The sequence below is a fragment of the Sinohyriopsis cumingii genome, chromosome 18 (genome assembly GCF_028554795.1).
Source record: "Sinohyriopsis cumingii isolate HCF-2022 chromosome 18, ASM2855479v2, whole genome shotgun sequence".
Lineage (NCBI taxonomy): Eukaryota > Metazoa > Mollusca > Bivalvia > Unionida > Unionidae > Sinohyriopsis > Sinohyriopsis cumingii.
In genome coordinates this window covers 72,529,930-72,544,303 of record NC_142978.1, presented here as the reverse complement: position 1 = coordinate 72,544,303, position 14,374 = coordinate 72,529,930, and the positions used below count along the sequence as shown (strand labels likewise).

The 14,374-nt window shown below is 34.3% G+C and overlaps 1 protein-coding gene across 2 annotated transcripts in view; it reads right to left on the bottom strand.

The window, feature by feature from the left end:
- LOC149776963 (uncharacterized) overlaps nt 1-13,453 on the bottom strand; it is a 68,434-nt gene extending 54,981 nt beyond the window's left edge. For both annotated transcript variants that reach the window (XR_016416143.1, XM_089941678.1), the window contains exons 1-3: nt 13,239-13,453; nt 2,693-2,758; nt 1,475-1,673 (exon numbers count right to left, since the gene is read on the bottom strand). Coding sequence is in view for 1 of the 2 variants with exons in the window: in XM_089941678.1 (XP_089797804.1) it covers nt 1,475-1,673; nt 2,693-2,758; nt 13,239-13,361 (388 nt within the window). In the remaining variant the exon portion in view is untranslated. The remainder of the gene's footprint in view (nt 1-1,474; nt 1,674-2,692; nt 2,759-13,238) is intronic.
- Nucleotides 13,454-14,374: the final 921 nt, after the last annotated feature.

Here is a 14,374-nt window from a genome sequence, read left to right as displayed (position 1 = left end):
TCATTTCGCTTGGTTGCCTTGCTATCTTTGATTACAGTTATGACCGAGTAGGTTAAGTGAAGGCTGTTTAATTACATTACATACATAATAACATTTATAACAGTGTTTGATTTATCAACTGAAATGAATTCACCTGACATATGACTGGAACTACAAGATTTGAAGCATGAAGCACTTTGAACTTTTCTTTTATTCCACCTCCTTTTTTTTAAGTCAAAAGACGTAATTAACATGATAATACAAAGGAGGCCAGCTTATAATTCAGTGCAACAATACAAAAAATACTTCCATTAGTCAGATACCAAACCACAGTCAGCACTTTATTAGATTCTCAAATAAAAGCTGGTGGACATTGCTGTTAAGGCAGACTGACATATTTTACATTTAAATACAAGAGGACACAATGCATTTATGATGATTACAATGAAAAAGAACCAAAAGATAGAATTAAAACACAAATTTCACTAGATAAAAAATTATTTGATTGGTACTGATTTATTAAAGTACTACCTCCACTAGGCCTAAGTGACATTTTTATTGATCAAAATTTCCATGGATGTCATTAATTACAGTGTATTAAGAATGCAGTTTGGAAAGAAAATGTCACAAATTATACTGATAATTTCATAATGTTAAGATTTCCAGGTCATATCTACCATTTTTTCTATCTCAATAAAACGAGCAATATATCAAAGTTTCTGTTACCCATTTTGATCTTGATTTTCTTCAAGTTCAACAAATTGGGATCAATTTTTGTGGTATTTTCTGGTTTAAAATAAGGGATACACACGTGACCCTGTGTTATAAGTGAGTTCATGAGTTATCAGGATGTGAGTTATTGAAGGAATGGTATATTAAGGTTACCAGTTTCCCAACAAAGTGTCCTCCAGGAATCTGACCAAGAGCTGGGCTACCAGGTCTTTTTTCTTGGAAACAAACTGGGCTAAAAAAATTATGTTCTGATGACCATACTTCCAAAATGTACAAGTTGATTAAACAATCAGATAGTCTCCACAAGATTTAGACAATTTTATTCCATGTACTCTGAAAATTTACATTTAATGGGAAAACATGATAAATGGCTTGATTACTTGTCTGAACCACTTTAATCGAAACTGAATTGCCCCGGTAGGTGACTATCAGATTTACATGTACTATAGGTCAGTGGAGATCTAATTATAATCAGATTAAAATTGCCATGGAAAATGTGCAAACAGCCAGGTTATCCAAAGCAAAAGAAAAAACTAGTTGATTACAGCCATATTATCTTTTGAAGTAACAAGCTAAGATAATTAGAGCAAGGTGAAGTCAGAGTAACAATGAAACAAATATTGTTAAAGACCTGTAAAGCAGATGGCAAAAATGATACAATTTGTGGAAGATTTTTAAACAGAATTCTTGTTTCTGATGAGAAAACAGATTATAAGCATTGTCTCAAATGTAAAACATTATTTTAATGACAATTAAACTGTACCTTCCTTATCTAGATTGTCCTTCCCATTAGCAAACAATCTGAAGTAATATTTATGCTGTGCTGTTTCATCAAACATTTGGACTATCTCCTTGCCTGACTTGATAAACTGCTCTCGGGTGATTCGTTCTTTGCGACTGTTGTCACACATCTGATTGTAAAGAAGTTTCCCAAACACGTGCAGAGGGCCATGGAATGCTTTCTATTGGGTGAAAAAATTTAAATTTTATTTTTATCACTTTGAATAAACAAGTTTTATCAAGACCAGAAAGCCAGTGCAACAAGCTTTCGTTTCATCATATTCTCTATCTCATCCATCCCTACCCCCAGTGCAATAGAGATTCAAAACCTTTGTTGTCATTTATGTATCCAAATGGAAACATCCTACCACCACACATAATTAGCCATAAATCAATGTTTAGTTAGTTCAGATTACAAAAGAACACGATAATATCTATGAAAATGTGGATTCTGACTACAAATGAAAATGTTTCTATTTATGAAAATGAGGAATTTGACTCTCAAGAAAATGTGGATTTTGACAACTCATGAGAGTGTGGATTTTGACTACTCTGGGGATACATACAGTTTCTGAACTTAAGAAACCTTCACTGCAATCCACTTATATTGTATCAAATGCGATCACTCTCACTAGTGTAGTGTTGATGAAATTATACCACAAATATTAATTAAATACAAAACCAATGATGCAAAACTGTAGAAATACATTACAAATCAGTACTATATCAACTTTATTAATAGATGGGTAGAATTCAATCTGGTTTACTAGGATACTGAGAGGCAATATGGTGTGATGTTGACTGTACTGCAGCAAAAGCATTATCTTGAAGATAACCAGTTCATTTTTAGCAATCTAGCAGAAGTAAGGGGAGGTAATGGGTACAAGTTTCATTCAATTGTCTATATGGTATATAGATAGGAAAACAAACTTTTGTCTCTCCAGGACGGATGGAATTGAGAGGGATTCCAAATGTTAACACAATCAGGAAATGCATACTCGTAAGATACTGTATTTCTTGACTGACAGTTAACACATCTTTGCAGAATGAACTACATGAGATCTCCATCAAAACAAAGAAATCCAACTTGCAAAAATTAACACTGCTTACTAAAAAATGGTCTATATTTGCTAATATAAGATAAAATAAATTAACATTGTTGTAATTAAAATCTGAATCCAGCTATTATGCAATAACATACCTCAAATGTTGTCCTGGTTATCTCCCCTGGATGCTCATTGTTGTTATCTGCTGTTAGTTCCAGTTTCTATAAGAAATAATTAATAATAATAATAATAATAATAATAAGTGTGTGGTCTGAAGAAACAATAGGAGCCAGGATTTAAAAATCATGGGTCCAATAAGTTTCCTCTCAGTTATTATGTACTTCTGCAAGAAGGATCAATAAAATGTGAAGCTGTTTGCACTGGCAACATACACAGTGGAGAGAATGTTGGCATACCTCTGCGCCATTTTCATCATGTACAGTGACTGAAATTTCTTTACATGTGGTAATTATGAAAACTATGCACTATCTAAATATCTTCTTCTCTTATGCTCATTTTAATTACTTGGATGAATTATGATTTACTTTGCTAAAATGATGGAATCTGGATCTGTGTTTACTTGTTCATTAGATATACCTTTAATAAAGAGGGCTATAACCAGTCAGTAGCATTTCATGCACCTTTTAATTTTGTCCTTTTGAAAATGAAGTAGCCTACTGATAAAATGGCAGAAGAGTTTTCTTATTAAAGTTTTAGCTTTAAATTGCTGCAATAAACAAAATAAATGTATGAAATAACCATATCATAGAGAATACAAAAAACTGACCATACCCAGCCACTGGCTACAAAGATAATTCATGCCAGAATACATAAAAGTGACCATACCCAGCCACTGGCTGCAAAGATAATTCATGCTAGAATACATAAAAGTGACCATACCCAGCCATTGGCTACAAAGATAATTCATGTCGGAATACACAAAAATTTACCACACCCAGCCACTGGCTACAAAGACAATCCATGCTGGAATAAACAAAATTGAAATACCCAGCCACTAGCTGAAATGATAATTCATGCTGGAATACACAAAATTGACAATACAAAGCCTTTGGCTAGCAAAGACAATCCATGCTCTCAAAAAGATACCCCATTAAACATATCTACTTAACTGCATGTGAAAAACTTTATCCCATGAGCCTACCTGCTGCCACAAGCAGTTCAGATGCACCCTCTATAAATAAAGCATTATTATTGTTAAACAAAACCCTTTATGCATCACTACAGAGGCAACTAAACGTGACCTGCGTCAGTATACTGCCACATTTAAATATAATAGAGATTGAAATTTAATGATGCACACAAGCAGCTGTGTCTGTTTGCAAAAGATTAAAGACTGAATCTATTATCATTAAAAAGGCAAGTCATTGGGATAAAAGACCTTGCAGTATGTACAGTATGGCCTGACAGGAAACAAAATAATGACCGGGTGTGGGGAAAGAACAGCTTGGCATGACATCATTGCTAAAAAACAATGACAAACTGAGTGAGTAAATACACTATTATGAGTAGTTCAAACATGAAAGATTATATCAACATGTGGGGTTAATCAAGATTTGGGCACTCTATTCTCACTTACAATCTTAAAAGATGAAAGACATAAATGACTTTTTTTGTAATAAGACACAAAAGGGTTCATTTTGCAACTAAAACATGGAAAAGTTGTTGGAGAAAAGGCCTAAGGGGATGCAAAAAAAACAAAAACATTCTGTCACAGGAAAGAAACAGTACAGAATGGTGCCATCCTAAAATAGCACGTGGAAACACTTGCAACTTCCATGCAATTTTAGTGGATGAACACCGCAATTATCTGCATGCAGCTTTCTGGGATGGACCAACAGAACTTGATCAGTCAACTTAATTCAGCCAAACCATGGACAGTCATGATAACAATAATGCTTGATGTGTAACCACATGTATAGTACTGAGTTGAGATGGCAGAGATCCGTAAAAGCAAGACTTAAACCCCCAACCATGTGTGTTCTGTTTGCATAATCTCTTGCACATAAATGAAGTCATCCAAAATCTTGATGAGAAATATAGTCGCTAGGGAGGTAACAAGCCGATGGAATGTATTTAACTGATATGAATAAATCTCATAACAGCAACAATGTAAGTCGCTTTATTTAACACAGGCGGAGCAAATTCAGTTTCCAGAGTGATACAAGCTTTGCCAATCAGCTACAAGATCATATCAATAGTACCGGGCAGAACTTGCTCATAATCAAACTCACCCAACATCTTGACAATATAGTACTATTTACCAAGTTTGATCAATTTCAATCAGCCAATCTGATGGAACATTACATCATTAATATGCATGAACATCACTCTCGATCATATTCAATCAAGATCTTGATGACATAAACCAATTTACCAAGTTTGATCAAAATACTATCAGAAATAAAGTCTCATGAGTGGTAAAACATAAAGATCACCTCCTAAATATGCACAGGTCTCACTCATATGAAAAAAATCCAACATCTTGACGATATTAGCCTATTTACCAATCAGATTAATTTCAGGTCATAAATAGTCTCTCAAGTCTAAACAGATAAACCCACCCTGTATGAAAATGATAATCATTTGAAGTCTGAACTTGATAAGCATCAAGACACACATGCAGCTGTATCACAATTTGCATTTATAAGTACAAATACAGCTAAAACTACAAATCACCATTGCGGCCACGAGTAGCAGAGTTGTCTAAAGCACTCACCATTATAGATCACTGCCGTTTCACCTGTCTGCATGGGTTAAAGTCTCGTGCTTGGCCAATGTGCGTACATGAGAAAGCTTGCCAGTAGCTTCTCGTGGGTCAGTAGTTCTTTCCAGGGTTTTCCCAGGTTCTTCCTCCACCAATTATACTGGCCGCCATGTATAGCCTATCTTGTGCTGAAAAATGGCGTTAAAACCTAAAACAACAACAAATCACCACTGTATTTCACGTTTTGTTTCTATCTGAATGAAAAAGTCCAAATATGTCTAAAAGCTATGAACTTACAAAGACATTCACCTATAAAGCTCATTACCTATTCAGGTATTAGTTGCTTAACAAATATACATCACATATTCAGCTGCCTGAAAGAATCAAAATCATATGTATGCACCAAACCTGTGGCCATAAATAGTGCAAACAGATACAATTTATCTGGCTTCTATTTCCTCATCTGGCTGTTGTCAATCAAGTTTGGCCATTTAATATCTGTTCTTCAGTATAAGGATTCACTTTATGATCAAATACAAGTAATGCTAATCAATATGGTCTATAGAGAATACTGTTACCTGCTACAGCCATTTGAAAAATTAAAAAACTAAATACCTTTCTGTAGCAGATAGGTATCTAGTTTTTTTTTAAAGCTTTTCAATATGGTCTATTGGCTTAGTATTCTCCATTTCTAAATTTAGTTTCAAAATACTGCTGTTTTATGTCCAGCATCTAGTACATCCAACTCACATTCAACATCATTTTCAGGATCAAAATTATTCACTGGTATTCGGAGTAACACTTTCCCAGCTCCAATAATCTCATCTAGTTTCAAAATCATTTCCATCATCTCTATCATCAGTAGCATTTGCCAAAAGAATTCATCATCTGAAGATGCAGGATCAGCTTAAAACTACATAAACGTCATGTTGTTGATTAAATAATACTGGCAAGGAAAGGAATAAAATTAGATCATACAACCATGGTTCACTTTTAAAAAAATGAATAGCACAACAAAATAATGTACTACAAAAAATCCTGCTCTGGCCATCCCCATTTTTCTACATAAAACCATAAACACTCATAATTTTTAGACCTAAGCATCATAATCGTGAATCCAATATGTCCGACAGTTATAAGCAGGGTTCTTCCCAGGGCTTTTTACCATAGCAGTCCCAAAATGCTATCAAGTCAACCCAGTACAGCTTGGAACCTGCTATTAGTATAATTTAAAGAAACAATCCGTCACCTAATTTGAAGTAGGGGCTCAACAATGAATGAAAGACAACATACCCAAGGGTTAAAATTGTTGGATAAAATGTTAAGTTTTCAATACTACTAAAATTTGATTGTATATCTACTTAATGGTAAAATGGAGGGTGGGAGTGCAATTCTTCAGGCATTATTAAAATATAATAGTTTTGTCTTTATACTTGCAGCAGTAGCTGTAGGTACGATTGTTGTTGTTTGTAATTTCTGGAAAATGTAACAAGGAATGAAAGTTTCACTTTATCAACGAGTTGCTCTTATGTTTATATACATTACTTTTAGAAAGAGAAAAATGGTTTCATCAGTACACCTTAACTTATGAGGGTGCTGCCCAATTAATATCTAATTTCTCTTTTCTGTTTAACCTATTATGAAAGGAAACAAGTTTTATCTATTTTACCTGTTTTGAAAACACGTAAATAAAAGTCTTGGATTATTCCAGACCTTCAATGATATCTGAATGTTTCTCCAACAATAAAGAACTTGTGTGATGGTTGAATGTATTAGGATTCAGGCAATTTTTTATCATTTTATACATCCAGTAATACATTTCATTTTCCAATGAACCGAATCAGTGTTACAAAAAACATTTGTTGTTATTGTTCTAGGGTTTAACGCCATTTGTCAGCACAAGATAAATGGCGTTAAACCCTAGAACATGGCAGCCAGTATGACTGGTGGAGGAAGAACCCTGAAAAACCAAGGGAAGAACCACCGACCTAAACAACATTTGTAGTGGCCGATTGTGATTGAATACTGAAACCGTGCGATATGGTGAACATGTGACTACGAAATATTCCAGGAAAGATTAGACTATTTGTTGTTGTTGTTGTTGTGGTGTTTAACGCCATTTTTCAGCACATGATAGGCTATACATGGCGGCCAGTATTAATGGTGGAGGAAGAACCCGGGAAAACCCGGAAAGAACCACTGACCCACGAGAAGCTACTGGCAAGCTTTCTCACATACCGACATTGGCTGAATCCGAGATTCGAACCCACGCAGGCAGAGGTGAGATGGCAGTGATCCGTAACGGAGAGCACTTTAGACCACTCGGAGACTATTTGTTAATACCTGATAATCTGCATTTATACTGGATCACATGTGTGTTTATTGTTATGTCAGAAAATATTCAGCTGACTGATATCATGCAACAACTGACTCATTATGAAAATTGTTACTTTTCCTTATGTGAATCTTTTCAAGCAGGGGTTTTTAAATTGAACTTGAACAGAATTTTGACCACGAAACATTTTTTTAAATCTGCAAACTCTTTTATTACCATGTAGCAATCTCGCTCATCCTATGAATACCATACATTCCAAATCTTTTCTCGTAAGGTTACTTTACAATAATCAATCTGTCCTATTCAATTACTTCAATTTTGTGGTGACCTGTACAGCATATTTTTTATAAATATCTCATCATTTGACTATTATCGTGGTTCAACAAAGTGACACATTACAAAATGGACAGGCTAATTTGGTGTTCTGAGCAATTTGGGTTACAACATAAAATTAATCCATCTATTCTGTAATTTGACTCACTGCCGAACTGTGACAATAATCACATGATGATACATTCATCACGTGACAGCTACATAACAAATCCACATACCCCAAGAGTGACACAACCAAAACAATCATTTAAAGTGATTGAAGCCCACTAATGTGAAATGCTGACAGCAGTAGAGTTATGTGTTTCCATGCGGAGTTAAAGACATTTGATGGTCTAAGGTGCCCACCATCACTCACACATCTCAACTCTGTCCACATGCTTTTGAGTCTTGGCTTGACCAACTTTGAGAAAGCTTGCCAGAAGCTTCCTGAAAGTCAGTGGTTCTTCCAGGGTTCTAACTCTACCTAATATGCTGCCAAATGCTGCCTATCGTGTGGATAAATGGCACTGAAACACTGTCGACTTGTTCATATTTAAAACTCAATGGGATTTTTCTGTGTAACAATATAAATAAATAAATAAGTAAACACAATATAAAAGTCAAGCCATTCAACTCTTATGTAAATGAGTTTAAAAGGATGCAACTCTTGAAATTACAGAAATTTATGGAAATACGGCAGGTTACAAAATTTACCTAGTTACTATAAACAAAATTTGATGTCATTTACCTATAAGGCCTGGAGTGCACCACCATATTACTTTTGGACAGAACAACATTGGAGTGCACACAATGAGATGCTTACTCTGAACTGTTTAATACTATGTGAACTATGTTACTCTGCTCATATCACTGTGTACAAAAAACACTCAAAGATTGAATATTAGCCAGATTGTAGTATATAAAACAAATGAAGACTTGTTTGATATACTTCAAGTTCTTTAGTTTGGCAAGATTAGTGATTTCTCGGCTAAGAAGATAATTGTTTTATGGATCAGTCCAGTAAAAACAGGAAAAAATAAAGACTACATAACCTGGGACTTAGACAAACACTGATGTGCCTGTCCATTATTTGAAAAATTGTACAACTCGATGTCCTCTTAAAGTTCAAATACCATTTCTTAGTTTGACAAAAACATGTACTTAATGTCTGAAAGTTACACTAAAAATGCACTATACTTCATGCCTGCCGTAACTCGATGTGTTAAATAAAAAACATAATTTTTGACTCCCAAACCTCCAGGCATGTCTGAAAAACACAGCATGTAGTCTGTATAAAAAGTAAACAGTCCTGTTTACAGCTGATGCAAAACTATTTTCAGGGCAGTTTATACAGCTGATTAACATGGAGTCAAGGTGGTCAGAATTAAACACCCACCATTTCATACATTACTTAATTGGCTGAGAATAGCGAGGATGATGTTCTATTAAATACTTTGAACATGGCTGTGGGAGAGCTCATTAGGCTAATTGGCTAATTTATATAGGCAGGAACAACCTAACGTAGCTTTAACAATTTTTCAGTCATATCGCTTCGATGTCTGCAGTGTGACAGTTTATAGTGGTGTCCAGCACTGGAGCATCATGCCGCAGACATGTAGCATGATGTTCCACCCAGTCACATTATCCTGACACCAGGCCAACCAGTTCTAACACTAACCTCTTAATGCTGAGTGCCAAGCGTATATAGGTAGGAAGAACCCAATTAATTAGAGTTAAGTACAGTCACAGTGATGAAGAACAAAAGTTATTACAAAAAACTGCCTTGAACAAGAACGAGAATGTTTATGCCATCATTACTTAACATTTTTGGAACGTTTGTGATCAGCAGCAAAGTTTCTATAAATTTAGATTATACTCCATATATAAAATGCAAGACATGATTATTTTGGTAAACAGAATGGTATACAAGACATGATTATTTTGGTAAACAGAATGGTATACAAGTGTGGTTCATTTTTTTACTTCTGTCAATATAGGGGCAATCCATTTAGTATGCACACAAAAATCTGGCAAAGTTTGACCCCTCCCTGTACACAAGCATACTTTTTACACATCCCCACCTGCATATGTATGCTTGATGCACCCCTTTCCTCAATTCTATAGAATGGCCTATATTTAATCCATGCAGAAACGATCAAGGATTAATAATATTGACATGTTTAATAAAATAGATAGTCCACCAATGTCGAATGTCTGGTTGAATCAAAGAAATAAGCTGCATAACTTTAAAAAATCTGTTTAGTGGCCGCTAAAATTCAAACGCCCACTGAACTCAGTTGAACAGGTTATGCAATAGACATATTATTATAGAGGTTTCACCCACCCTCATTTCCTCTGCATACATAAATTATCAGCAGACCCCCACATACTCGAATGTATCCATTTGGGTTGAAAAAAAACCTCCAGGCATATGTACTAAATGGACAGACCAATACAGCTGTGATTTTGGAAAAGATGATAAGCTTAACAAGGTGAGTGGGTGTGGTATAACTAAATATGTATAGTACATAGCAAGTTACAAGTTAAATTTGATTAACTTAAGAAACCATCATTTAAATGTTCAGAGACAATGTTATGTGGAAATGTTGTTTGATGAGCTAAAATCAGCAATTTACATTTTACTCAAATAGGCACAGAATTGTGACATTATTGAGCTATTGCAATGTAACTATTTTGTGGCATGTAAGCTAAGCAAGATGCAATTAGAACTACATTTTTCAATCAGAATGGGCCTTGCATACAATGCATGCGGCAAAAACCTTAATGCCATGTAAAGGGGGCTGTCATATTGATTTTATTCTAATCATCACGATCCTTTGACTGACAGTCATACCGCATGCATACCTGTAACACAATGGCTATCAAACTTTCTTTATTGAATGTACTGTTGTTGTCAATACTGATAATAGCAAAGATAATTAAAAAACATTCCTGAAATACAGACAAACAAATGATATATTTCTTTGTCTATATTTTACTTCTTTTCATCTCTTTTTTCACCACATGTAGTTCTCTGTATATTATTCCATCTCAGTTTATGTCTTTGGGTATCATCAGTTCTCTATACCTATCTAAAGATAATGAAAAGTATGTGGCTTTCGCTACTTATCCTAAATAAGCCTTATATGTATGCATAAATGGGATGTATATTAAATTTCTTTGTCGCTAAGAAACCTACTGTACGTGCGATATGTGTTTTCCGCTAGTGTGTGAGAAGATACTTCCCACAAAGTAAGTGTGATTCAGATTAGCATACTTCAGAAGAAAGTATTTTGTTAAGTTCTGTTACCAATGTCACTAATCGTCAAAAACACAAAATGATTAGTAATGATGATGATGAAAATGATATGTATACATCTATATACCCATGTGATTATTGCATTGGATTCTTCAGCATCGAATAGGATACCAAAAATGTGGTTTGAGATGTAAACTCAAGAATCATTAATTAATAAAGTAAAGAAAATTGAACAACCAACTGTGGTAGAAAAGACATGTACAGAACAACATGTAAGCAGAGAACATGAAAATATTCCAGTGTTCATTTTGGGGATCATCTTATTTTGGACTTTCATTATTATTATTACTAGTGTTATTGTCTTTCTCATAAAATGCTGTTATGACCAATAAAGGCCTCTCTATCTTTTATTAGTAACCAATAATATTGCTGAGGACTGAGTAGAATCTTTTAGTTATATACAAAATCCACGTTTCCTTGCCACTAAATGAATTATTCAGTGTCAGTGCCGTTATATTTTCATTACATACAGACTCCATACTGCTGTACACAGCATCAGAGTTGACAAAAAGGCATGGAATATTTTTTTAATTAATAGTTATTCTTACACACATTCATTGATAAATGTATATCTGATTAAAATCAGATCTCCACTGTCCTATGTGAAGATCTGACTACGTTCACAAGGGGTCATATTCTGGTGACCTATGTTATTACCATAATCACTACAAAAAAATTCAGCCAATCAGATGAAGACTTGTACTTTCACATTTGAGAGACTCAGCAGCATGGCTGATGAACATCACTGTCTGCCAAAAGATGTAATTCCTTTCAAATTTGTGAAAGCTGCACTTCTACTGGCTAATTCAAAGATCAATAAAACATAATCCCTTAGCGGTCATTGTCAGATCTTCAACTAGGACAGTGGAGGTCTGATTTTAATCACATTGTAAACAAACTTTGCAATATACTCAATTGAAAGACATGGGACATCACTATTACCATAATTTGTAGCAATATTGTAGAGATCAGAGTACCATCCCACCTGTACTGAACTGTGCATTACCAATAGCGCTGTAGTGCATCAAAACCTTGTCCTGGATAATTCTGCCCCAGAAATATCATCTTCTTTTAGAACCTGTTGAACAACATTTCTACTGTCTGGAGGAAGCTATTATGGATGCCATGTTACTAAAAACTCCCCACTGATTTGAAACATTAGATATTTTGTGTTTGTTTTGGGACACTAACTGAAATACATGTTTTGCCAAAGGAAAAATGTAATTATTTTTCTGTCCAAAAATACAATATATAAAATAATTAGACTACATTACCAAATCGATAAAATTTTAACAAGTGAAAAACTAAATCATTAACAGTGACTGGTTAATTTTTTAGAATTTGATACTACATACCTTTAAATGGCAATTATTCACTTTAGTAAGCCCCTCATACATCAATATTCCTTTGGATGGTCATTATTTAAACACCAAGAAGTATGTACAGCTTGCACGAGATCAACCTAGAGGTATGATCCAGTACAATGGGATTGAATGCCACACGTTTTGATGTAACAATGAAAGCTATGCATGTTGATAAACAAATCTGTACTACCCTATTTGGTAATGATAAGACTCGAAGTATTCTTTTCTGGACCCAGTTTAGTACACTGCCACTCTGTAAAAGTCCAAGTGATCGACAATTTTCGTCTTAAGTTTCTTGATAAAAGTTAAAGTACAGATCATTCAATAACCAAGAGTGAATAGACTTTGGTTAAGCAAAATTACTATTATATTTTAAAACAAATATTTTCTATTTAAGATGATTAAATGCGCATCAATGACACGTACGACTTACTCAAGTTCGCTCCACACAGCATCGCAAATTTTATTATCAGTAAATTTGCAGGTGAACGTAGTTACATGTAGTTAAAAGTACCAAATTCGTTTCTCGCTAAGTATTTAAAATTAATCAGGAACTTTTGTCTACATATAATGACGCCGACCTGGAGTTACAGATAGGATAAAATTCGTGTTGCTTTGTGGAACGAACCAACGAAGTGGTGTATACCTGAAACAATTTTTCTAGACATGGTGTGTATGCTTTTGTTGATGCTGATCGAGTTGGTACAGAAATCTGGGGTTCCTCTTTGGAATTATTTGGAGAACGTTTATGTGAATTATGGTTTCCCATTTCTTCCTAATGAAAGGCGGATCTAATTCATCATACAGAGCATTAATCACACCTATTATACGTTCACCCAGTTAACGTTTTCCGTCTAGACTGGTACCTCATACCAGAGTGTAATTTTATATTGCATCCAAAGAAACGAAATGTGGTGAAAGAAGCGAAAATAAACGAAAGGAGTCATCTGATAATGCGAAAAGGTGATTTAGAGACTACAGGATGGTTATAAGGTCCCAAAGAGGTGCAACAAGTCAAATAAAGGCGAAAAGAGACAAAACTATATCCGAAGACGCGAAAAGCTACAAATCCACTAATGTTTTGGAGACCATAAGAGAACCAAAAGGATACAGAGAGACACACTACAGCGAAAAGAGACCAAAAAATAAAAGAAAAGAAGAAAAAAAAGAGGAATAATTTAAAATCATTATAGAGTTGAATAGCGGAGTTAGAGACTTTACGGAACTATTTTGATTAGAAAAAAAGTGCTCAATACTAATAAAGAACAACTAACACGTGATAAAGTCCATACAAGACAAACACAAGGTGAAAATAAAGGTAAAATGGTGGTTTAAAAAAAAGGTGTTACATATATATATATATATATATATATATATATATATATATATATATATATATATATATATATATATATGGAATAGTATCCGCCAAAATAGCTGTTAAAACAAGAAAAACCTTGGTAACTTGTATTCAAAATAGCTGGAATGGCAGCAGACCAACTGGCAGATGGACACACTCACTAAAGAAATATAAGACGTGAAGCCAGCGCATAGCTCACAACTTTATTAATGTTATATTCATTATGACCACAAACAACCACCAAAAAATATATAATAAATAAGTAATGGAATTTATACTTCGAAAATTAACTATTAAAAAAGAACCAGTGACAGCGGAGCCTGTTAAGGAGTCTTCCTAATCTATCCTCCAAAGAGTCATACAAAGTAATACCATTTCTAGAAATTGTATTGATTAACATATGAACCTATCAAAGTTAATAT